This window comes from Macrobrachium nipponense, chromosome 11, assembly GCF_015104395.2.
Source record: "Macrobrachium nipponense isolate FS-2020 chromosome 11, ASM1510439v2, whole genome shotgun sequence".
NCBI lineage: Eukaryota > Metazoa > Arthropoda > Malacostraca > Decapoda > Palaemonidae > Macrobrachium > Macrobrachium nipponense.
Window position 1 is genome coordinate 22,992,399 of NC_061087.1, and position 26,895 is coordinate 23,019,293.

General features: G+C 46.1%; 1 protein-coding gene and 1 non-coding gene across 6 annotated transcripts in view; both read left to right on the plus strand.

Annotated features, from left to right (window-relative positions):
* The window catches only part of LOC135196794 (protein melted-like), a 135,264-nt gene extending 113,143 nt beyond the window's left edge, over positions 1-22,121 (plus strand). For all 5 annotated transcript variants that reach the window (XM_064223768.1, XM_064223620.1, XM_064223929.1 and 2 more), the window contains one exon: positions 17,098-22,121. In XM_064223768.1, coding sequence (XP_064079838.1) covers positions 17,098-17,274 — 177 coding nt within the window. In that variant the 3' untranslated portion in view covers positions 17,275-22,121. The remainder of the gene's footprint in view (positions 1-17,097) is intronic.
* Positions 22,122-23,926: 1,805 nt separating this feature from the next.
* Trnae-cuc (transfer RNA glutamic acid (anticodon CUC)) lies at positions 23,927-23,998 on the plus strand. The gene has a single exon. It is a non-coding gene; the product is annotated as a tRNA-Glu (tRNA).
* Positions 23,999-26,895: the final 2,897 nt, after the last annotated feature.

The window sequence follows — 26,895 nt, forward strand, 5'->3', positions numbered from 1 at the left end:
GCCGTACCTGTCGCTACCACCGTTGCTGGCCCAGCCGCTTCTGCTGTTCCAGCCTGGATGGAAGACCTGACGTCTGTCCTGCAAAGCCTGATGAAGAGGAGGAAGGTGTCGTCGTCTTCTTCGTCGTCTGCTGCCTCCTCTCCCCCTTCGACTTCCAAGCCTAAGAAGAAGGTTGCCTCCTCCCCCCCCCTAAGAAGGCTCCTTCAGGACCTTCTAAGGGCCCGTCTCACTCCGGCAATTCGGGGGGCTCTTCTGCTGGTCCTTCTGCAAAGAAGAAGACTGGGACCAGAGGGGTACCGGCTTCGGCCAGTACTTCCTCGCCTGGTGTTAGCGGCTTTGCCGCTAAGCTAGGATCCGGCTCGGCTTCTCGTTCGCGAGAAGTACTGAGTGTACGGTCTCCCGCGGGAGATTGTGCAGCCAAGGTTTTCAACGCCCGAGTTCGCTCGACGTCAAGACCGAGGCACGGAGCAGAAGACTGGTGAGAGCCGCTCAGGCGACCCTCACCAGGCCAGCGGACGTTCTCGCAGCGACCAGCCGGCAGCTCAGGCTGACGTGATGGTGTCCGACCGGCCACGGGTTGAGGCTGGGAAGAGGTACCCCCGGCCGTCGGTACCAGCGGTTCGACGCGCCGCGAGGATGCTCACCGGTCTCACCGCGACAGCGAGCTCTGTAGGTCACCTGACCGCCGCTTCCATCGGGACCGGGCTGATAGGGCAACCAGCAGCAGCTCGTCTGACACACGGGATCGGGGTCAATGTTCTCAGTCGAGGTGAGCGGCACGGCCAGGCCTGCAGCTCAGTCCCCACCGTAGGTTAGTGATCGGCTGCAGCCCCCCAAGCACGCTGGTCCTGCCAGCGAGCGAGGAGGGAGCGTCAGGTCTGCCTCTCCGATACCTTCAACTTCCTCGGGATACGCCGGGAAGAGCGAGGTATCCCGCACCCCTCACGATCCCGCTGCGACGCCGTACGCGCAAGTAGCAGGAGGCGACCGTGAGGGGTTTGTCGCTGTTCCTCCTTCTGAAGGAGGAGAGTCTTGAGAGCTGCTCTTGTTGGAGGGACTGGCCGGTCCTACTCCTCAAGACGCGGTCACTCCCGAGATCCAGAGGAACTTTGCCGAGGTCATTGCGCTGATTCGTCAGCACAACGGCCTTGGGGAAGGATCGCCGCTACCACCTTCTGAGCCCACGTCCCGGCTTGAGTCATTTTGGGGCCTGAAGAGGGAACCTAAGATGACGGTGGGTCTGCCGCGATCGGAGCTGGCTGATTCGGTCCTGGACCAAGTGGAGAATCTCTTCTCAGGGCGAGAGGATTCGCTGAAGTCAGGACGGTCATCTAAGCTACTTCCACCTCCTCTACAGCATCAGAGGCGATTTTACGTGCCATTGGAAGACCCGATACCGCCTAAACAGGTTAACCCGGAGCTAGCAAGGCTAACTCCAGGTGTGTCCCTGCAGCAGCTCCTGTCGGAGAACCTCTGGTTCTCGCAGCAGGAGGCACTCGGCCTGGAATCTACCGCTATGGCAGCATTCCAGGCAGTCTCTTGGTTGGATCTGTGGTCCCTCACAGTATCCAAAGTCGCGGCCGACTCCGGGAGTTCTGCTCTCGAAGACGACCCAGCTTTCAGGAGACTGTGCCAGTCTGGAGGTAGAGCCATCTCTTACCTCGCCCATCAGACTGCTAACCTGTGGGCCAACTTGGTTCTTCGGACGCAGTCCTTACCCGAGTGACCAAGGGGGCTGGGCGTGAGGCGGCACTCGGTCTTCGTAACGGACCTATTAGGAGTTCCTCCTCTCTCTTTCCTGGAGAGATGGTGGATGCTGCGGTGGAGAGACGGCGCACTGATGACAGTGACCGTCTGGTTCACCAGGCAATCTCGAAGGTTTCTGGGCAACCTCTAGCTACTGCGGCTAAGCCTAAGAGGTTAGCTAGCGCTTCCTCGGCTGCTAAGACAGTTGGCCCGTCTAAGCCCCGTGTGAAGACTCCTGCTGTTTTGACTTCTGCTAAGGGAAGCTGACATCAGCCCTCCTCCCAGCCCTCCTTTCCCCTAGGAGGTGGTGGGAAGAAGTCGAAGCGAGGTGGGAAACGCTAGGGACGGTGTTCCCCCTCACCTGCTGCCGGAAGTTGGGGTTGCCTGGTGAGCCATTGGGCAACTTGGCAGTGCTACGGCGTCGAGACCTGGATAGTAGACGTCCTTCGGGAGGGATATCTACTAACCTTCGAATCTCGGCCACCCCTCATCTCCAACCCGGTCCATCTACAAACCTATGTCCGGGGTTTATCAAAGGACAACGCTCTTCGACAGGAGATCAAGACCATGCTGACCAAACGAGCTGTAGAAATCGTAGAGGATCAGTCACCGGGCTTTTACAGCCGCCTTTTCCTGGTGGAGAAGGCATCGGGGGCTGGCGACCGGTGATAGATCTCTCTCCTCTGAACCGTTTCGTTCGCCAGACTCGGTTCACGATGGAGACGGCACAATCCGAGCTCAACTCCATCAGGGAGAACGATTTCATGCTTTCAGTGGACCTGAAGGATGCGTATTTTCAAATACCCATCCATCAGTCCTCCAGAAAGTACCTCCGCTTCATATTCGATGAGACGGTGTACCAATTCAGGGCACTTTGCTTCGGTCTGTCAACCGCCCCACAGGTTTTCACGCGAGTGTTCACTCTGGTGTCTGCTTGGGCCCACTCGCACGGGATACGTCTCTTGAGGTATTGACGATTGGCTGGTCCTGGCGAGCTCCCGCTCGCAGTTGCTGCAGGACAGAGATCGACTCCTCAAGTTTTGTTGCGATCTGGGGATCGTGATAAACTACGAGAAGTCCGATTTCGAACCCAAGCAGAAGACAAAGTACCTGGGTATGCTGATCGACATGGTAGCAGGGCAAGTCTTTCCCGCAGACTTGCGGATCAGCAAATTCAGGGAGGCAGCCGTCCAGTTCCTGTCTTGGCAGGAACAGGCAGCTCAGCAATGGCAAGTCGTGATCGGCCACCTGTCGTCACTCGAGAAGTTAGTTCCTCACGGACGTCTTCACCTGCGGTCTCTCCAGTGGAGACTAAGGGAGAGTTGGTCACAGGCAAAGGATCCACCTTACTTCCCCGTGTCTCTCACGGAGAAGGTGAGGCAGGACCTAGCCTGGTGGCTCGACGACAGGAACCTCTTAAGAGGAGTGCCTCTCCGCACTCCCCCCCGGAGATGTTGCTGTTTTCAGATGCATGGACTGAGGGATGGGGCGCACACCTGGAGGAGTTGCTGACTGCAGGTGTGTGGGACCATCATGACAAGCACCTTCACATCAATGTCCTGGAACTCAAGGCAGTGTTCTACGCTCTCCAAGAATTCCAGGACCGCTTGGTGGGACACTCGGTGGTGTTGATGTGCGACAACACCACAGTAGTGGCATACGTCAACAAGCAGGGGGCCTAGTGTCTCTCACGCTACACCAGTTGACCGTGCAGGTGCACGAGTGGGCCACGGCTCACTCAATAGAGCTGTCAGCACGCTACATTCCAGGCAAGAGGAATGTAGTAGCAGACAAGCTCAGCCGTCGGGATCAGGTGATAGGAACCGAGTGGTCTCTCCACCCAGATGTGGCGGAAAGGCTCTTCAACCTGTGGGGGCGACCAGTCGTGGATCTGTTCGCCACCCGGCACAACAGAAAACTCCAGGTTTTCTTTTCAGCCGTGCCGGACCCATGGGCAGCTGCAGAGGACGCTCTTCAACACCCCTGGGACAACCTCTTCGTGTACGCCTTTCCTCCCTTCTGTCTGATTCGGAAAGTGATCAGCCGAGCGCTGGCCACTCCGAATCTCAGGATGATCCTGGTGGCTCCAAACGACCACATCCAGACCTGCTGGCTCTGCTTGCGGAAGCACCGAGAGAGATGCCCCACTGGCATAACCTTCTAGCCCAGCCACACGTACAACGGTACCACCAAGCAGTCCAGTCCCTACAACTTCACGGTTGACTGTTATCCACCATCTCTTGTGAACGAGAGGCTTTTCTCGCAGTGCAGCAACAGAGATGGCTGGACACGTCCGACAGTCTTCTGCAGCTGTGTACCAGGGGAAGTGGGCCGTCTTCTGTGGTTGGTGTTGTAGACGGGGTCTATCTCCTCTCAGAGCCACTCTTCAGCAGGTAGCGGATTTCCTTGTTTTTCTTCGCCGAGAGAAGCTCCTCTCAGTACCCACAGTCAAAGGACCTGGGGATTGATCTCAAGAAAACAATCAATTTTCCACATTTACGCCCCTCAACCCCGGGCACAGTCGTCAGGTAATAGGAGGCGCAAGATAACATCGAACCTTGATCCATAATCATAAATAAACAAAGTGTATATGAAAAATGTATATGCATACTTACAGTTCACTTTTACACACACAAATAGTAAGAAAAAACCCAAATATCCTGAAAGCACATGACGATGAAGCGGGCAGACAGCGATGAAGAGCACGTCTACACACCAGTTGGCCGAAAACAAAAGTGATTCTTCACCTCCCAGTCGCGCGGCGCGTGCACTGTCGGACAAGCAGTTAACTACCAAACCCCTTGTTCGAAAGCTTACGACCTATCCAGCTGCCGCTAGTAACCTTCCTAATTGTAAAAGGACCGAAAGGTTTGTATCCCTTGTCGGAACAACTATCAGTTAGGTTAAAAGAAATTTATGCTAGAAAGGCCTAGGCTAGTGCTGCTTGCTCAATTGTTAACGCTACTCACATCAGGCCTACATATGGAAATGTGCGCAATTTCATGCACAATACAACTAAAAACAACCCATGGTTGTAGCTTATATCAGTTTTCAAATATTTTCATATAAATAACCATAAGTGCCAAAATTTCAACCTTCGGTCAACTTTGACTACCGAAATGGTCGAAAAACACAATTGTAAGCTAAAACTCTTATTTGTTCCGACACGGCATACAAACCTTCGGTCCTTTTACAATAGGAAGGTACTAGCGGCAGCTGGATAGGTCGTAAGCTTTCGAACAAGGGGTTCGGTAGTTAACTGCTTGTCCGACAGGCGCGCGCGCGCGACTGGGAGGTAAACAAATCACTTTTGCTTTCGGCCTGCTGGCGTGTGGACGTGTATCATCGCTCTCTGCCCGCTTCATCGTCGTTGCTTTCGCATGGTTGTGTTTTTCTTTTTCTATTTATCTAGTGAAACTGAATTGTAAGTACAATCATTTCATATTTATTTCCATTGAATTCAATTGTGAATTAAAGGATCTTGGTTTCTCCACGCCCTCCGATTACCCGAGTGCCGGGACTGAAGGGCGTAAGTGCGGGAATTCATTTTCCCAGAAATGATCCTCGTATTGTGTATGCTCGGTGCCGAGGGCGGGAGAGCGCTCGCTCCGAGCGTATATTTTGGTTGGAAATGTGTAGATGAAAATCGTAAGTGCTCTTTTCATTTATATTTTTTTGACCTGTATGCTCGTTGCCGAGCGAATGCGCTCGGCACGAAAACTTATTCTGTATGGAAGTGGAATCGCAAGTACAGTATTCTTTTTCATTTTCATATATTTATTTTGATTGTAGCAATACTCATTTTGGATCAGTTTCCGAGCTTACCCGGAAATTGATCCTTTACCCTTTTTATTTGAATGAAGTGAAATCGCAAGTGCAGTTCTTTTTTCATTTTCATATTTTATTGAGATTGCATTGTTTACTTGGATCAATGTTTCCGCTATTTCCCGGGAATTGATCCTTCCCCTTTTATTTGTATGAAGTGAAATCGCAAGCGCAGTATTCTTTTTCATTTTCATATATATTTTGATTGCATCAATTCATTATGGATCAAGGTTTCCATTCATAATCGGGAATGGATCCTTTTACCCTTGCGCTCGGTACCGAGGGCGCAATGCGCTCGATCCGAGCCCTTATTCATTGTGAAGTGAATCGTAATGCAAGATTTTTTCATTTTATTCCTTTTATTATTGATTGCATCAATATTTATTTGGTTCAAGTTCCACTCAGTCAGGGAATTGATCCTTATGCCCTTCCCTTGCATTCGGCCGAGGGCACGATTGCTCTCGGGCTCTTATTATTATTGTTGGGTACATGGGTGCTGTGCGGGGGTGGAGAACGAGAACCCCCCCCCCCACCCCCCCCCCCGCTCAGCTCCCACAGATGGCCCTTCCCCTTGGGGGGGGGGGGGGAGGTTATCTGCACTCTTCTCCTCGCCCTATCCGTCGAGCGCGGGGGAGGGCGCTCGGTGCCCGATGTACAATTGTATTCGGGGTCTTCCACTCGTTCGGAGAGGGCTCACCCCCCCACGCGAGGGGACTTCCCCCCCACTAATCGCTACTTCTGTTATTTCCGCAGGTGCTACTGCCACGAGGGTGGACCTTGGTGAGGTATGGGCGTCCTTCCATTTGCAGGGCGTGCTAGTGTCCAGGGGCTGCGGTTCTATGTCTGGGCCTACTGCGGTCACCCATGGAGTGGTGACCACGCTCCAGGTGACGACGTCCCTCCTCACCTGGTGTACTCGCCTCACGTGGTAACAGTCTTGCCTACAGCCGCTGTGAAGTGCCGTTCGCCGTACCGAGAGGGGGCGTGCCGCCGCCGCTCGTGGTTGCCGCGCTGCCGCGACCACACTTCCGCTGCCCTAGAGCTCGCCCCTGGACCTGCCGCCGGTACCAGGATGTTGCTGGCTGCTGCTCCACTTCCTGTGTTTCCGGTGCTGCCTGCCGTACCTGCCGATTCTGGGCTGACTGTCCATGCAGTTGCTTCGCTGGCTGTCCCTGCCGTTGCTGCGCTGGCTGTCCCTGCCTTTGCTGCGCTGGCTGTTCCTACCGATGCTGTGCTGGCTGTGCCTGCTGTTCCTGAGATGCCCATACCTGCTGACGTCGTCCCTGTTCGTGGTGGTACTACCCCAGACTATGGTCTGTCTGTACAGGTGCGTCCGGGCCCTGTGGCTTCGGCTACAGCAGCCCCGGCTCCGCCCTGGATGGCAGATCTTACGTCTGTCCTGAGGAAGCTGACGAAGAAGAGGAGGAAGTGTCGTCGTCGTCGTCTTCATCTTCTTCATCGTCGTCGGCTGCCGCCTCTTCCCCTTCGACTTCTAAGGCTTCACAGCCGAGGAAGAAGAAGGTTGCTTCCTCCCTCCTAAGAAGTCTCCCTCGGGAGGTTCTCGGGACCCGTCTCACCTCGGTGGGACGGGAGGGTTCCTTCCGCTGGTCCTCCTGCTCCTTCGGGAGCAGGGCCCGTCTCTTCTTCCGCAAGGAAGAAGACTACGGGGACCAGAGGGGTACCGGCTAACACCGGTACTTCCTCGCCTGGTGTCAGTGGTTCTGCCACTGCATCAGGGTCCGTCTCGGCCCTCTTCGTTCGCGGGAGGTACCGAGTGTACGGTCGCCTACCAGCGACCGTGCAGCCAGGAACCAGACCTCGGAGCTCGCTCAGTGTCAGGTTCACGGCACGGGGCGGAAGACTGGTGACAGCCGCTCACGCGACTCTCACCAGACCAGCTCTCGCTCTCGCGGCGACCAGCTGGCTACCCGGGGACGTGACGGTCCACGACCGGCCACGGGCTGAGGCTGGGAAGAGGTCCTCCCGTTCGCCGGTGCCAGCCACGGCTGGAACCAGCGACGTGACGTGCCGTGAGGACAAGCACCGGTCTCACTGTGACAGTGGAGCCTGCAGGTTGCCTGACCGTCGCTCTCACAGAGAGCGATCAGGTACGGCAACCAGCACCAGCTCTTCTGACACTCGAGATCGGGGCCGCTGTGCTCAGTCCAGCCGTTCTCCACAGCGAGACGGTTCGACCAGGCCTGCAGCTCGATCGCCACCGCGGGTTGACGATCGCCAGCAGCCCTCCAAGCCTGCTGGTTCTGCCAGCGAGCGAGGAGGGAGCGTCAGGTCTGCCTCTCCCGTACCTTCAACCTCCTCGGGTTACACCGGGAGGAGCGAGGTATTGAGGAGTGATCGTGAGGGGTGAGCTCCTCATGATCCCACCACGACGCCCTACGTGCCAGGCACGGTTCTTGGACCAGCCAGGACGTATGCGCAAGTGGATGGAGAAGACCGAGAGGGCTGTCGCTGTTCCCCCTTCTTAGGAGGAAGGTTCTCGGAATATCCTCTTGTTCGAAGGGCTTAACAGTCCCACTCTGCAAGATGCTGTGACTTCCGAGATCCAGAGGAACTTTGCCGAGGTTATGGCGCTGATTCGTCAGCACAACGACATCGGGGAAGGATCGCCGCGCCCACCAGCAGAGCCACGTCTCGGCTCGAGTCGTTTTGGGGCCTGAGAGGGAACCCAAATCGACGGTGGGTCTGCCGCGATCGGAGCTTGCCGACTGTGTTGAACCAGGTAGTCTCTCGTCTCCGGACAAGAAGGCTCTCTCAGTTCTGGCCGGTCGAACAAGCTACTTCACCTCCTCTACTGCGACAGAGGCGTTTCTACGTGTCTTCGGACACCGTATTTGAATACCCCTTCGGTCCTCCTGAGGTTTCGACCTCGACGAGGACTGGAATGAGTCGGAGGACGGTATCGGCTCTCTCCTGTCAGGTGTCGATCAGCCCCACCCGGACGACGTTCACAGTGGCGGCAGACCCTTACCTACAGTATGAGTTCGTAACCCTCCTCGGGAAAACGTTTTCTCCTGACGATACGTTTTCCCAGGCTCTGAGAGGCCATCGCCGTAAGGCGATGGCTGCTCCTTTTCTTCTCCAACTGCTAGTTCCGCTGGGAAGGCGAGCCAGTATCCAATTCCTCCCCCATTCCCTCCTTACGGCTACGAGGGAAAGGGGAGGGATCCTACAGAGATTTCTCTTTTAAGATCCCACGTTAGGGGCTGCGCTACGGGGGGACCTTCGGGTCCTACCTGACGTAAGCCCCGGTCTTTGAGGAGGGATCCTGCCCCTTTCTCGATTTCTACGGGAATCGAGAGGACCACCAGCCGATATCGTTTGACGAACTCGGTGGGGGTTTCGCAGAGTGCTTAGAATTCTACGGAATTTCTAGCGCACTCAGTGTGTTCGAGTTTTTTACGATCTCCAAACACTTAGGCGAGACCACGGTCCAAAGTGAGCGAGAATCCCCGATAATTGTTACACGATAATCGGGAACCTCGCTTATGCTCGAATTCCTGTAATTTCTAGCATTTGGAAGAAGACTGCTGCTGAAAGAAGAGTATCTCACAGTAGGCGATTAACCTGGAATAGAGAAGAATGGACGGGAACTTCCAGTTTGGCTTGAACTATCGTCTTCGGTATTCTGTTCACCATTGAAGCTTTCCTTTGGGAAAGACTTCTCCTTCACTCTCTTGACTAGAGAACGAAGGTGGTCGATCTCCAATCCTTATTCTCATTCCTCGAGAGGAAAAAGAATTAGGATGGAGGTCGTGGTACAGAACCTACAAATATTACTACGTATATTACCCTCGCGAACATGATTCTTTTAACAGTTGAATTGTCCGGGGGGTAGGCGCATACCGTAGTTAACTCTACGGTTTGTGACCGAGACGAATTGTATCTTAATTGAACTGCAACTCGGGGTTGCCTGCAACCTCCCAGCAGTTATCAGTTTCGATTTTAGATACTTGGTATTGTCATGACAACACCAAATCAGCTTTTGTATTTACCGAAATCCGTTTCGGTTAAATATAATTGCTCGAGCGTATTCTTTATGCTCGATGGTTCTAGCCGAACGCATTCCTTCGTGGAATAATGGATTACCTGGCAACTCAGGATGACGAGTCACCGAGAGCTGCTACTGCGTATTGAACTGCCTGATAGCGGCTCAGTATCAGCTAGGTCTCGGAGATGCACGGTCGGTTACGTCTCTCTCTCCCCTGGTTTGATTGACTACCGAACCGTATCTCTGCCCAACAATCATGGACTTAGGTCTCTGATTAACGGGGATTCTCGCAATAATGAAGGACCATCTACTGCTGTGACGCTCGATTTCATCGCCTACGACATTGCGAGAATTTTCAACAGAGATATCTCTTGGACTCTTTCATCTTTCTGTTTACCGCACGGTAACAGAAGTCTGTACTAGTCACCCGCTGCATCGCACCGCGATAATGCGAATGATTTTTGCAGACATCTGAGTTTGTCTTCAAAATATCTCGTATTCGTAGGTGTGCAATTATTCATGCTCGCCCCGAATTACAGATATGTCAGAAGACATCGATTACTCTCCGACCTGACAGCTCTACTTCCAAATGTCAGCCCATGAGAAGCAGTTCTTCAGGCAGTATTTTCCTGTTTTCATTACTGAAAAGCGCCCTGCTTTTATTGCAACTACGATCCTCACCGGACAGCAATGAATAGCGGTTAGCGTTCTCAGTCTTTGTAGCACAGGTTCAGAATCTTGAGAATCCTTCTCTCGGTTCAGCTGTGAAGACGTAGGTTGCATTTTCTGTACACCTTCGTCTTCAACGACACAGTGTTGTCCTTAGCCGAGAATCAACTATACTATGAGATATCTTGCCATCAGGGACCTCGGTCTCTAGAAGGCAATTGACTTTCGCCTGTTGGGCACATGCCTTAAGAGAGTCATCACCTTGCCTTCTGGCATCGGTGACGAACAAATTATTTGTTTAGTCTCTTGGCATAACCCTTTTAAGGCGAAGGTCACGTGACTTGCTCGGGTGCTTGGACAACTTGCCTCCTACCGAACGCAGTCAGTCGGCAGCTGTCAGAGCGCCCAAGTCTGTTACGAACTTTGCTGTGGACTTAGTTCGGTTGTTCCATAACAGTCTTTTCTTCGTCCTAACGGCTTGTCACAGTACCCATACCATCGACACCCACCATTGAGTGTCGGTGTCCTATCCACCACTACCGAGAAGAACAACTTCGCTGCAGACGGATAGACCAGTATGGGTACAGGACATCACCAAAGTCGAGAAGAGGGATAGGTCATACGACCATTCCCTTCTTTTCCTCTGAGGTAATTGCATGACTTTTCCTGCGAAGTCAAGCATCCAGGGGATGGGGATTCGTGACGCTCATTTTCGTACCGAATTCGTAGCGAAGACTCTGAACCCTTCGGTTCCTGACGATCGGTTAGAGTCCTTCACAATCCCCTCCCTAATGGACTTCACCGCCTTCGATGCGAAGGAGATGCTGCTTTGTCCTGTTGAAAGCGCGACCGCGCTTACTGAAGAAACTCGACATCCCAGGCTGAGTGTTGAAGACTCTTCGTCAGCACCAAGATGACCTAGAAGTACACTCCCTCGAGTTTACACAAGAACTTCTCCGTGGCGCAGGTACTGAAGGCAGGGGTCTGGTACAACCAGACCACTGGCACCTCCTTCTACCTTTTGGATATTGCCCACAGGTCCTTGGATCGTTTTCCTTGGGACCGTGGTGGGCTGCTCAACACGTTGTGTAGCTAACCCAGACCCTAGCAGGCTGAACAGCATCGAGTCCTGGTGTGACTGTAAGAATAGATAAGTGAATGAGAGAGTGACTGGCTTCTCTTCCTATCTTTTTCTCCCCCTCTACCTGTGGGTAGAGGATACGGTCATCACCTTGCTGGATAAGGACGAGATGCCGGTGAGCTACTCGACAGAGCCCCATCCTATCCCTTTCACTAGGGATGGGAGCGAATATCCACCACTTCCTCCTACAAGGGGGGGGAAGTGGATGCCACAAGAGACAAACCATAACTTTATGTTGCCTCTTGCAAATAGGAACTTGTTCTTGTTTGCTGGTACGAAGAGATACGCTTGCCTCTCTCTTAGTACTTGGTCCAGAGGTCTGACCATTGATCCTGCGGTGCACACCCCGATCAATCGGACAGAGGCTTGGATCCCTCCCTCGCTCTTACGACCAGGGAGGCATTCCAAGGTTGGGCGAACACCAGTCTGTTCACAAAAGACTCAGATTCCTCCCACCAAGAAGTGAGTCTTCCTATTGTAAAAGGACCGAAGGTTTGTATGCCGTGTCGGAACAAATGACAATTTGTCCAAAATTGCATTTTTCCTAACTATACAAACCTGAGGTCCTTTTACACTTAGTCCCACCTCATGCCACCCCTCACTCTGCAGTTTTTGCTTGGGCCAAAAGCAAAAGTGATTTGTTTACCTCCCAGTCGTGCGCGCGCGCCTGTCGGACAAGCAGTTAACTACCGAACCCCTTGTTCGAAAGCTTACGACCTATCCAGCTGCCGCTAGTACCTTCCTATTGTAAAAGGACCTCAGGTTTGTATAGTTAGGAAAAATGCAATTTTGGACAAATTGTCATATTTTGGTAATATTCAATCATTTACCTTCATTATGCAACAAATTTGAAGTATCTAGCACAATATTTCAATTTATGGTGAATTAATGAAAAAAAAACTTTTTCCTTGCGTCCGCGCGGTAACTTCCGAAAAACTCATACGTGCGATTGTCGTAATGTTTGCACCATTTTAAATTAGCCGTTACATAAAGTTTTATATATGGAAATGTGCGCAATTTCATGCACAATACAACTAAATACAACTCATGGTTGTAGCTTTTATCAGTTTTGAAATATTTTCATATAAATAACCATAAGTGCTAAAATTTCAACCTTCGGTCAACTTTGACTCTACCGAAATGGTTGAAAAACGCAATTGTAAGCTAAAATTCTTATATTCTAGTAATATTCAATCATTTACCTTCATTTTGCAACAAATTGGAAGTTTTTAGCACAATATTTTGATTTATGGTGAATTTATGAAAAAAAAAATTTTTTTCCTTACATCCGCGCGGTAACTTCAGAAAAAACCATACGTGCGATTGTCATAATGTTTGCACCATTTAAAATTAGCCATTACATTAAGTTTTATATATGAAATGTGCACAATTTTATGTAGAATACAACAAAAAATAATTGAAGGTTGTAGCTTTTCTCATTTTTGAAATATTTGCATATAACTCACGATAAATAGCAAAAAAAACCACGTTCGGTCAACTTTGACTCTACCGAAACGGTCGAAAAACGCAGTTGTAAGCTAAAACTCTTACAGTTTAGTAATATTCAGTCATTTATATTCAATTTGAGACAAATTCGAAGTCTCTAGCACAATATTTATATTCATTTTGAAAAATTCGAAGTCTCTAGCACAATATTTACATTTATGGTGAATTAAAAAAAAAAAAAACTCCTTCCCTCCGCGCACGGATTCTCCGCCGCAAATCTCCGAAATGCGTACGTAGCATTCTCTGAATATTTGCTCCGTTTCATATTAGGCATTTCATATATGAAAATGCGCAATTTCATGTAGAATACAACAACAAATAATTGAAGGTTGTAGCTTTTCTCATTTTTCAAATATTTGCATATAAAAAAAAATATATAAAAAAATTCGACATTCGATCAACTTTAACTCGTCCGAAATGGTAGAAAATGACAAGGTCAAAAATTGAATTTTTCCTAACTATACAAACCTGAGGTCCTTTAACTATAGGAAGTAGCTAGCGGCAGCTGGAATGGTCGTAAGCTTCAAACAAGGGGAGAACGGTAGTTAACTGCTTGTCCGACAGTGCGCACGCCTGCGCGCCTGAGAGATAAGAATCTCTTTTGCTTTAGGCCCATGCAAAATACGCAGAGTGAGGGGTGGCATGAAGTGGGACTATATGTAAAGGACCTCAGGTTTGTATAGTTAGGAAAAATGCAATTTTCGACAAATTGTCATTTGTTCCGATACGTAATACAAACCCTCGGTCCTTTAACAATAGGAAGACTCACTTCTTGGTGGGAGGAATCTGAGTCTTTTGATGAACAGACTGGTGTTCGTCCAACCCTGGAATGCCTCCCTGGTCGTAAGAGTGAGGGAGGGGTCCAAGCCTCTGTCCGATTGATCGGGGTGTGCACCGCAGGATCAATGGCCAGACCTCTGGGCCAAGTACTAAGAGAGAGGCAAGCGTATCTCTTCGTACCAGCAAGCAAGAACTTGTTCCTGATTGCAAGAGGCAACATAAAGTTATGGGTTTGTCTCAAGCTGGCATCCACTTCCTCCCCCTTGTTGGAGAAAGTGGTGGATATATGCTCCTATCCCTAATGAAAGGGATAGGTTGGAGCTCGGTCGAGTAGCCTACCTGCATCAATTTCCTTTCCAGCATAGTGACGACTGTGTCCCTCTGCCCACAGGTAGAGGTAGAGAAAGATGGTGAAGAGAAGCCAGTCACACTCATTCGCACATTCATTCTCCCATTCCCAATACCAGGAATCGATGCCTGTTTCTGCCTGCTCCGGTGCTGGGGTAAGCTTACACAACGTGTTGAGCAGCCACCACGGGTCCCAAGGAAAAAGTATCCAAGGACTTGTGGGCAATATCCCACGAAGGAGGACGTGAAGATAGTCTGGTTGGCCCAGACACCTGCCTTCAGGACCTGCGCCACGGAGAAGTTCTTACAGAACGCCAAGGAGGGTCCAATACCTCTGACTTCGTGGACTCTCGGACGAATGTACGGGTGTCGTCACTACCATCAGCCTCGTACGCCCTCCTGATCACCTCACGTAGCCAGAAAGAAAGCGTGTTCTTGGATACTTCTTTCTTGGTAACCCCAGTTCTAACGAAGAGGCGTCGACACTCAGGCCTGAGGTGTCAAGTTCTCTTCAGATAGCGCCGTAGCGCCCTCACAGGACAAAGCAGCATTTCATCCGCATCGTTATCGGTGAAGTCCATTAGGGAGGGGATTGTGAAAGACTCGAACCTGTAGTCAGGGATCGACGGATTCTGAGTCTCGGCTACGAAGTTTGGGACGAAATCGAGTGTCACAGATCCCCATCCCCTGGTATGTTTAACATTGAAGGAAAGACCATGAAGTTCCCCTACTCTCTTCGCCAATGCCAGGGCCAGCAAGAAGAGGGTCTTGAGGGTCAGATCCCTGTCTGATGACACTCGGAGTGGCTCGAAGGGTCTTCGAGTCAAACTCCTAAGGACGAGAGTCACATCCCACTCAGGGGGCCTGAGTTCCCTAGGTGGGCAAGACTTTTCGAAGCTCCTCATTAGCAAGGAAATCTTGAACGAATTTGAGATATCCAGTCCCCTCAGTTTCAGGACCAGGGCCAGGGCGGCTCTGTATCCTTTGACTGTGGGTACTGAGAGGAGCTTCTCTCGGCGAAGAAAAACAAGGAAATCCGCTACCTGCTGAAGAGTGGCTCTGAGAGGAGATAGACCCCGTCTACGACACCAACCACAGAAGACGGCCCACTTCCCCTGGTACACAGCTGCAGAAGACTGTCGGACGTGTCCAGCCATCTCTGTTGCTGCACTGCGAGAAAAGCCTCTCGTTCACAAGAGATGGTGGATAACAGTCAACCGTGAAGTTGTAGGGACTGGACTGCTTGGTGGTACTGTTGTACGTGTGGCTGGGCTAGAAGGTTGTGCCAGTGGGGCATCTCTCTCGGTGCTTCCGCAAGCAGAGCCAGCAGGTCCGGATACCAAACGGCCTGTGGTCGTTTGGGAGCCACCAGGATCATCCTGAGATTCGGAGTGGCCAGCGCTCGGCTGATCACTTTCCGAATCAGACAGAAGGGAGGAAAGGCGTACACGAAGAGGTTGTCCCAGGGGTGTTGAAGAGCGTCCTCTGCAGCTGCCCATGGGTCCGGCATGGCTGAAAAGAAAACCTGGAGTTTTCTGTTGTGCCGGGTGGCGAACAGATCCACAACTGGTCGCCCCCACAGGTTGAAGAGCCTTTCCGCCACATCTGGGTGTAGAGACCTGATCCCGACGGCTGAGCTTGTCTGCTACTACATTCCTCTTGCCTGGAATGTAGCGTGCTGACAGCTCTATTGAGTGAGCCGTGGCCCACTCGTGCACCTGCACAGTCAACTGGTGTAGCGTGAGAGACACTAGGCCCCCCTGCTTGTTGACGTATGCCACTACTGTGGTGTTGTCGCACATCAACACCACCGAGTGTCCCACCAAGCGGTCCTGGAATTCTTGGAGAGCGTAGAACGTCGCCTTGAGTTCCAGGACATTGATGTGAAGGTGCTTGTCATGATGGTCCCACACACCTGCAGTCAGCAACTCCTCCAGGTGTGCGCCCCATCCCTCGGTCCATGCATCTGAAAACAGCAACATCTCCGGGGGGGAGTGCGGAGAGGCAATCCTCTTAAGAGGTTCCTGTCGTCGAGCCACCAGGCTAGGTCCTGCCTCACCTTCTCCGTGAGAGACACGGGGAAGTTTTAAAAGTGTCCTACCTATGGTTTTGAGCGGCATTTATATAGACTTTTCAGATGGAAAATAGCATAGTGAAACAAGTCCAATATTGTGTTGCAGTTCAGTGGAGACTTAGCCAAGGATCCAAATGAAAAATATTGAAATTGAGAATCTGACACCACCACCTGCAAAATGAATACTACTGTTTTTGTAGTGATAGTTCAAATTTTGACTTGAGCTAATTGGAATATCTGAATAGTGTATAGGGATGTTAACTATCTTCTTAGCAAATTTTTTAGTAGTAAGAATTTTGTAATGTTGGAATAGTGTGCAGGATTGTTAAATATCTTCTTTGCAAGATATTTGCAAATTCTTAACACGTACGTATTTCTTTATAGCAAACCATAAAGCAGTGCCAAATTTGTTACACTTTGATAGTTTTTCGGTGGATATATTGCTTAGTTTAAACATACACCAGCTAACAGTTGACCTCTAATGTAAAATCTACTTTAGTGTCTCTTAACAAAGAGTGAAGGAAGATAAAACATGAAAAGCAATGGTGAAAACTCATTGTAAACATTTAGATTAATGGTGAAAAGACACGATGTCTTTCATCACAGTTTTGTGTGGAATAACGTAAATTTATGTATTTGAGAATTTATTATTGTTATATAAAGGATTAGTTTATTCAAACTTCTGAACCTAATAAAAGCTCTTGAAAACTGGGTTTATCCCTGGGGGGGGTTACTTTTTGTGAAAAAAGAAATGCCACATTAATCCATCCATCCTCCAAAAAAGCAATTCTAGTTTAGGCAATGATTCATCATCATTTGAAGAATTTTGAAATTCATTTAGTTGGAAGTGAATACTAGCTATCATGAGAAAATTAATTAAAACCCAACTAACATAGTTGGGTTTTAGTTCATATCGGCTTTCACCATCTACGTCAAGTACTTTGCAGAAAAGGATAAGACACCTACCTGTTTTTAGTAAAAATAATTTTTCATTTTCAGGATTCCAGTAATGCAGAAGAATGGGTACGCTGTCTTTCGATTGTGGTAGCACATTCTCATTCCCGGGAAGAACAGACCCATGGAGCACCAAAAACTACCACATCCATTCCCCGCAGCTTTATGTATGGGCATCATTCATCATCATCATCCTCATCAGCCATGCGTACAGCTGTGTGAATTTATATACTCATTATTTCCTATATTTACTCGTCAGAGTTGATGCATTACTAAAACAAGGCAAATTCATGCTGTTGGGATAAAAAAAAAAGTATATGTGGCATTTTTGTAAATTGTGTATTCAGGTTGTCAGTACAGTATTACTGCAGAAATTCAGATTTTTACTTTTACCCATATGAAGAAAGCTTATCAAGCTGCTATTAAAAAAATTAAATTTGGCGCTTTTTCGGAATCGCTTGCAATATGTAGCCTTTGGAAATGGCCTTGAAAATATAAAGGATTGTTTATGATAGTATCTTCATCTTTTTTTCTCCCATACTACATGCAGAAGAAGTCAAGACACCTACTTAAATGAAAAGCAATATTGATGTATTTGTATTTGTTTGTTAGAAACTAAAAAAATGTTCAAAAGTCACTGCATTGGTTCTGAATGGCAATGTTAAGATTTTCTGTGTAATAATTAAATGTTTAATATGAATTTATTCATTAATGATGTAGTTTTAAGTAGGTAAATATTTTAGAATTTATAAGCAAATTTATCCAAGCAATTACTGTTTTTGGGTTATCAACTACCATTTTAGAACTAGAAGTACAGATTTTCATCCAATATTGGCTTTGGAAAGCAAATATTTATGAGAATGCCCAGAAATACAACAGAATTGTCTACATTGTTGAGATATGTTACTTAAGTATATTTTAATGAGGTCTTGTGCAATATTAAACATATTCTAGATGTTAAAAAAACTGGCTATGTTTTATATAGTTCTATATTTAGAATATTGCTTTTGTAGCGATGTACTGCTGATTTTGTGAAGTATGTATTGCTACATAATGACCTAAAATTAAGGGTTTCTAGAGGATGTTACAAAGATGAATTATAAGATGGAACATTTTTAACATAGACATTAGAAACTAAATATTGTACCTGTATTACTTTCTATTTACTTCAAATAATATAATTAAGGAACAAAATATAAAATATTCTCAATAGGCTAGACCATTTTTTTTTTCAACTTTGAAAGACCTTCAACTTGCTTCTCTCCAAAATTACAGAAGTCTGCCATTCACAATAACTCTTTTACTTGATGACCTGTAGCAACACATTTTCTCTGGAGAAATAGTCAAGAATGATGAAAACTTAAATAAAAAAAAAACTAATGGTGAATAATGACTAAAAGTAACGAGGTGTAAGCTACTAACTGGGATTGGGATAACCATGATTATTATAGTGGTTTAAAAGTCTTTGAAATTAAACTCCCTCCAATCTATACACTCCAATAGTGTTAAGATTAAATTCCCAGCTTTATATTTTGAAGAGTATTCTCACTAATAAACAAATTGCCACACAGAGAATAGCACCTTAATTTCCATGGTTTCCTTAAGTAATTATACATTTGTAATATACATTTCCAGTTTGTTACTTTATAAATTTAAAAGTAGCCATGTTATGATGAATGTATCCATAGTGGGATGTTCAGGTTCTTGATAAATTGCTCTTCTTTTATATCCATAAATGAAATACAGTAACTTAATTTTACCAAAAAGGTAATAATACACATTTCAAGATAACATGCAAAACCAGAGAATGATGTTCGAAAAGGGACAAATAAAAGTCCCAAGAGATATGAGTAATGTGGTAATGGTGAATGGAAGAGTTGTATGAAGTGTAAAGCATAGGTCTCTCCCTATAGTTTTATGGTAATGGTCTGTTGGCAGATTTTGGGAGTAAGGTATTATAGTCATCCTCCAGTCTTAATGAGATTTAATGTATGGGAGGATGTTATAGGAAGATGACTTTAGCTTCAAACTATGTTAGGCAGCTTTTACAAAGGCAACTCCTCTCCAGTTTCAGGATGTAATGAATTTTTAATCCATATTTAATCATTGTCATTAATTCCCTGTGTATATATGGTATTTACAGTGCAATCTATAGTTTTAGTTCTTCCTTGTATGCAAATTGAGCAGTTTGCAGGGCAGCTTTAAGATTAGGATATGATCACTCCGTACTTAAAAAGGTCCAATTAGATGTTCCCATTCATCACAGGGTAACTGGATTAATAACTTTTTAAACTTATCCCTTAAACATGTTTCCTGTCTACAGTTTGCATCATTCATTCTTTATGGATTATCAGTAATAGTCAGCGAGAGCCATTTGCTTTTTCTCTACTCTTGAAATTTTATGTTACTAGAAAATAAAGACTTACAAATATAAGTAAAAAATACTCTAATACAGTTTTAAGTTTGTTTTAACATTTTACAAATTTTAGCTGCATCATTTTAATCAACAAATGATCCCTTGTGATTTTATAGCAGTGTGATGCATAGTCTGTTTTGTGATCTACATAAGCTCTGTTGGTTTTTTGTTCTTATAGTTTAATGTATAGTAGTTGATGATGATTGTGTATAGCACACAAGTAGTCTTACCCTCTAGTAGGTCATTCTGTATATGTGATTGGTATTGTATTTATTTTTATATGGAACAAGTTTATCTCTAGAAAGGACCTTACTGTACGGTTAATATATGCAATGATTAAGTAGTTCTGTTGTGGTTTTGTTTCAAGGCGCATGTAGTTGTCTTATTCTTGTGGTGTCATCTTCAAAAAAGCAGGATTTTGAATGTTTCCAGTATTAATTATAATAATTACTTCCCAAAAATTGTATTATGAATTCTGTTTCAAAAGTGTTTTAGCTAACTATCCATTGTTAGGTGTGGTGTAATGGTTAGCTGCAGCAAGGTATTTTTTTTTATCTTTGTGGTGCACAAAGTAAGCAATTAGTAATGCTTGACATTATTCAGATCATTTGAAATATACTACAATATTACCAAGAGATGAGTTGTATCAAGTGGCATTAACATTAATATCGAACATCACAGAGTACCAACTTCTCCTGCTTGGTCATTTATGGAAAAACACTGCTTGGTCATTTATGGAAAAACAAAGTGTTAGTTGACTTGTACTAAAATATTTCATCCAAGAATGTCATCCAATAATTGTGCCTTGTGTGTGTGTGTCAGTGCTATTTTTTGGATTTGATAAGCTTTCAAGTTGTCCTTTTTCATGGAGATGACACTACTGGAATATCATGCTAACTTTTTTGGTGTTAAGGCTAATTGTTGGTACTTAGAAGAATTTTGTTTTGGATTAATTGTGAAGGATTAAGCAATACAGCTTTTGTATTCTGATTCTTCAAGCAGTCTACAAAAGAAATAGCTCATTTCCTCTGTAGTGTTCCTCTGTTTGTTGGTATTATTAGAGTAGTTTCTGTCACTGTCTTGTTGGTTTATCTTGCTGAACAGATGACATTAACTTTACTATCCTGTGCCTTGTGTACAGAATGGTTTAAGTCAGGTCACGAAAGTCGTACAGATATGACTTTAGGGAATGCCGAGAGAGGGTTTGGAATGTTTGTGAGCAGAGGAACTGCCAGTTGTATACTGTTTCATGATCTCATGTTTATTTTTGTTACCTATAAACTTTACCATTTTATTTTAACAATATCCTAGTATGGAATCTATATAAAGATATCGACACTAAGTCCACACTATGGATATATAAATTTATCCAAAGCTCCAAGTTAAAGGTTACTTTTTTTTCACCAATTTTAACTTTTTGAAATTTCTATACCTTTCCCTTTCTTATGAATGAAATCTGGGAAATCATGCAAGCTATTAGATGAGTTAAACTGTCATTCAATTTGATTACACCATGCGAATCAGTCTGTGAACTACTTTTAGTGATGCTTAAAGAAATTGTGGTTGGAAAGTCATTATTTCTTATCTGATCAGAAGTCATTATTCCTTATCTGATCATAGGTAGTATAGTCCATGTATAATGATAACTAATGAGCAAACAGCTACTAAAATTTATGTTGCTGTTGATATGTGGAACACCAAGTACCTTCTGTCAAAATTATTTCCATATTAATGAATACTGGTACATTCAGTACTGCGTTATGAATGGTTTCCTCTGCAAATTTACAGAGAAATTGAAAATGGACCTATTTAATTTAGTGTAAATAAAATTGGTAAAGTTCTTTGGGTTTTCAAAATGTTCATTTTTATAAAGGGAGTGTGTATGTGGGGGATAATGATAAATTATAATATACCTTAAGGTTATTTTGGATTATGGTCAGTCTTCTGTGAAAAGTTTAAAAGGTAGGGCAATGAGCCTTAAGCATTGTTAGATGGATTTCATCCTCAAGCTTATCTGTTGTATATAATGTATATATCTCTTGTGTATTTTTGAATGTCGTGTTTATATATATTGAAAATTTCAGTCTTCCACTCCAAACAGCGGACCAATATTTTTATACTTTCAGGTAGCCATCTCCATTCATGATTTCCTGGCTATTTTTTGAGGTACAGTATAAGAGCTAAAATACTTGAAAGAATATCTGGCTTCTTTCAGCTGTAGCCACAGAGACTAGCTGATTCTGTAATTAGTATAAGTAGACACCAGCTTGAAGTAGTAACTATATAATAATCATCATATGTTGACATAATAAATCTGTAAAACCAGAATGACTTACAATATTTCCATAGATCTTATGGATGTTGAAGAAAATCTCTTGACAGTGGTTTGTGCTGTTAACCGACATCCATACAAGGCTGTCACAGCCACTTGATTATGTCAAATGGGGCAGAGTCAAATTCTGGTCTTTGCCAGTCCATCTGTTCCCTCCATTTAAAAATTAAAAAAAAATTTATGTGTGGCTCTTGATGTTGCCATTTAATGGATATGGTTTTTAGGATTTCTGCTGTACTGTATATTTAGCTTTGTTAACTGTTAATAATGAATGCTTTAATTTTGTACTCTTGACGAAAATAAATATTTATTGAAAATTTATTCCCCTCTTTCATTTTTCCTTTATGGAAAACTTCTATACTGTACATGTTGTCCAGTCAAGTAAAAAAACTTCCATTTTTTAACAAACCTCAATTTCGTAAAGCTATTAAACTTATTAAATTAAACAGACTCTTATAATGTCCATCCATTCTGAAGCAGCGACAATCTTTGCCACATAACTCAAGATTTATATTACTTGATTTCAAGATTAATGGACTGACAGCCTGAATAGTGATATTTTCCTAACAGTAGCCACAAGACCAGGCCAATATTGCAATTTTCTAATTGTACCAGTGATAAGGACATAATATAAGCCATTTCACGATAGTGTACTAACACTATAACCTTGATCCTAAAAATTGTCAAATAAAACATTACTAATATGTACTTACCTCAAATGATGTACATCCAAAATTGGGCTACATTGAAGTGAAGTGCTTATACTTTTTTTGTAGGTTCTTAGAGCTGAATTATCCACTTGTATGGGCTAATTTGACATGCAGTTTTACATTCCAAACTTGAACCAAATGTTCTGAAAGAAAAAATATACATTTATTTAAGAACTGTCTCAATGTAAAAAAGTAATCAAATACTACAGCTAGAGTTATAGATGGCTATGAGGCTTTATGTGGATGGCTAGCAACTTCTAGATCCAGTTTTACTTATATTTAACCTGTGTGTGACATCTGAGATTAGCTGACTACCATTATTAACTTCTATTAAACCTTTATGTGACTGATATAAGTTACTAAGCAATTACTTAGCATGCAGTCTTAAACACCCAAAAACTGTCTCTACCATAACTTAGCATGCAAAGTCTTAAACACCCAAAAATTGTGTCTACCATAACTGGCAAAAACGTAAAGTTCCATCTCTAGTCAATAGTTGTTGGAACTTGCATGTATAACTGGGCTTAATTATGAAAGGTACTTGGAACATTAAGAATATGGGTGTGTTACTCAATTGTCTTTTATTACATTTGTGAGGGACTACTGTTACCAAAATTACAAAATCGTTCAGCTTCTGCAGTCTTAGAAGATATTTGGCAATAGTGGTGATCAATACATCCTTGTAGTACTGTACCTACTCCTTTGGAAAGGACTTCTTATCATGAGAAACCACAAATGTGTTTACAGGATAGAATCACCTTATAAGGGGAAAAAACCAACTCGTGTCTGGACTAGTAGGTAGACTACGCAGCTCTCACTCATGAGGCTTGGGTTTGATTCCACACATGTTAATTGATTTCCGGTAACACAAAACATCACAAACCTAATAGTAATGGCTTAAAAACTTTACAATACAGCACAGAATGGCATAATTATTCCAATATATTTGAATCAACTTAATGGCACTGCCTGAAATTAGCTCCTTATAAAGCTTAACCATCATGATGTAGCGTGGAAATAAAGGAAAATTTTCCTCAATGAAACAAGTGTCTATACACTTTTTAGAGCATTATTTAGATGTATAAATTGCTTATCCTCCTTTCTTTGAACATTATGGGGATAATCGTGCTTCTAATTTGACAGTACTCATACTTATTTACTCATTTATAATTCTGAAATCATTATCTCTATGGCTCCATAAAACAGCAAGCATAGGGTAACCTGCGATGTCGAAGGATTTAGCACTACAGGGAGAGATAATTTCACAGAACATCATGCTCCAGGGATTTCTTGGTAAGTTAAAATACACTGAAAGATTGTACAGAATGAGACTAATAAAAGAGCTCAAAGTGACGAGAGGCAACATACCTAAACTATCACCGTTTTCAGGAATTACCTTCTAATACTCAGACCATGTCCCGTGTGGTCTAGTGGCTAGGATACGCGGCTCTCACCCGCGAGGCCCGGGTTCGATTCCCGGCACGGGAAGATATTTTCAGGTGAAATGTCTGGTAACAGCAGCGTTTCCTTAAATGCAAATTATACTGTTAAGCCTCTTACGCCGATTGGACGTATTAAACGTCGAGATAAAATGTCTCCCGGGTGCCGATTGGACGTATTATACGTCGACATAAAGTTTTTTTTTAAATTCGCGGAAAAATACTTATAGGCCTACCAGCCGAAAACTTTTGAATCACGCGCCTTGGGGGATGCTGGGAGTTCACGGATCAAGCGGTTGTTTTGTTTAGAAGCGTGACCCAAGTGCGCATGTGCGAAATGCCGCCTCCTCGCATCAGCCAGCATCAGCGACGCGTCTTCCGAGAGCGATCTTTTGCCGCAATCGTGTTTTTCCGAACTTGTGCGAGACTTTGAATATTTGTATTGCTACAGGGCGTTCATAGAGATGTCTCGACGACGTATGGAACTCGAAAGGCGTGTTTTACCCGTCGGAAGGGATCGTGTGAGGCGTATTTTGGACTTGGATGCTGGTGAAGGACCAAACACCCAGGATGACCTCGCGCCTCAACGCCATTCTGTGCGGTCACGTGTGGATGAAAGTGCTTTAGGATCCCAACATGTCTCTCATATGCCTTTAGTAACCCCTAGGAAGCATCGGGGCGTCCTTAGGGGCATTCGTAGGAATTTGGGAGGCCTCCAACCATGGGACATAGACGAGTTTTTATCGGAGCTCGATCGGGAGTATGTCGCAAGTCCTCCTTTTGATGGCTGTTGGTCATCCAGTGATGAGGACATCACTCACGATGTCAGTGACGATGAATATTTGTCCCCAATGTCCGTTCAAGGCTCACATCCCGAAAGTGAGCTCGAAATTAGTGGTTTTAGTGCATAGGGGGAATCTGAGGAGGGGGAGGATGAGGATATGGGGTCTAGTTTTATCGCGGATGACGATACAGAAAGCGAAGGCCTAAGTGAGGAAGATGGGCCAGTGGGGGGTTTTCGTGTGCGAAATCGTTGCGCCAGCCAAGGTGAAGGTCGGTCGTCCGAGAGCAACGAGGGGTGGACGGAGGACCCCACCCCACCTAACATGCACCCATTCACGGCAACACCTGGGCTCACCGTACCTGTTCCTCTCACTGCTCTGGGGTTCATCCAGCTGTTCCTTACGCGGGAATTGCTGGAGTACCTGGTAGCAGAGACGGCGGCCTACGCTCGGTACTGCTGTGATGAACTGCACACAACATTATCGTATCGCTGGCGGGGCTGCAACCTCATTGACATGGCGCATTATGTGGGGCTCCACATTTTTTTTGGATCGATGCCTGCTGCCAACATCAGGCAATATTGGAGGCGTAATTTTTTTTTAGGTACGCCCAATGTGCCCAGCGTTATGCCCTGTGATACTTTCCTGCTGTTGGACAGATATTTCAACGCCTTCAACCGAAGGGTCATACCCCGGAATAACTCCGATCGCCTCACCTTAGTGCGCCCAGTGTTGGAATACATTCGTGAACGTTGCAAAAATCTCGTGGTTCCTGCAAAGAACCTTTCTTTGGATGAGGGGATGATGCCTTACAAAGGACGTCTAAGTATTAAAAGTGTATAACCCCAAGAAGCCGAAGAAATATGGAGTGAAATTTTTTTTTTATTACCGAGTCCAACACTGGATACGTCGTGGACTTCTTGGTGTATTCCGGGGTCTTCTCCACGATGCGTGAAACTGTTTTCAGGCTTGTGGATCGTTTCCATACCCAGGGATACCACCTGTTTATGGATAATTATTATTACTCGGTATCCCTGGCCCAGGAACTGTAAGAAGCAGGTGTTCACATCAGTGGTACCCTTCGGTTGGTGCGTGGGGCCCCGAATGTCCTCAAGAGGTTCGCTAGCCATCCGCAACATCTGGCAAGAGGAGAGAGACAGTGGCGGCGGAAGTGGGCTGTCTTCGTCATCTGTTGGAAGGGTGTCTGACTCGTCCCCATGATTACGACGAGCCTTGAACCCATCCAAGAGGAGGTCGTACAGCGGAAGAAGACACGTCGACAGGGCCGAGTTGTGTATGAGGAGTTTCGTGCAGAGCGCCCAAATGTCATTGGGCACTACAATAGGCACATGGGAGGAGTTGATCTCTTTGATCAACTCATCCAGTATTATCACTTTGCCAGGAGAACCAGGAGGTGGACCCAGAAGCTCCTCAAGTACATTCTTCAGTTGGCCCTCCAAAATGCCTACATACTACTGTGGGTACTACGGTCCCGGTCTCCGGAGGATGACTCACAGTTCCTCGAGGCAGCCGGGGATGCCCTCATCCACTTTAATCCCGATGAGTGGCCTTCCATGTCTGGCCCCCTGCCCCGAGCTGCCCCTAGAGGAAAGGGCAGACCTTAGGAGGGCCAACTTCGGTCATCCTGCTCCTGCCGACACCCCTGCTGCCGCCGCCCGTGCTGCTGCCGCCGCCCGTGCTGCTGCCACCGCCCCTGCTGCTGGCCCCACCCGCACCAGTTCTCGTCAGGTAGTGGACTCTGTGTGTCGGCTGCAGCCAGGGGATCACACACTGGAGCTCCTACAAGGGCACAGGCAGAAACGGTGCCGGGTGTGCCATATGAATGGCAGAAGGAGAGACACCCGGTTCTTCTGTCGCACCTGCAAAATAGCTCTTTGCAGGTTCGGGGAGTGTGACCGCAAATACCACACTGCGGTCTTTTATTGGAGTGCGCCTCAGCAACAGACAGCGGAGGGCGCACGGGACCGCGCGTCCCTTCGGCAGTAAGGGCGCGCGTCTCCCTCCTCCACCTGTACCTCGTCATGTCGAGAGGAAAAAAATGCAAGACTCTTCAATGGAGGAGGGAGAAAACAAGAATAGAACGAAGAGTCAGGATTACGAGTGAGTATTCTGCATTTATTTTATATTTATTTTTATATTTATT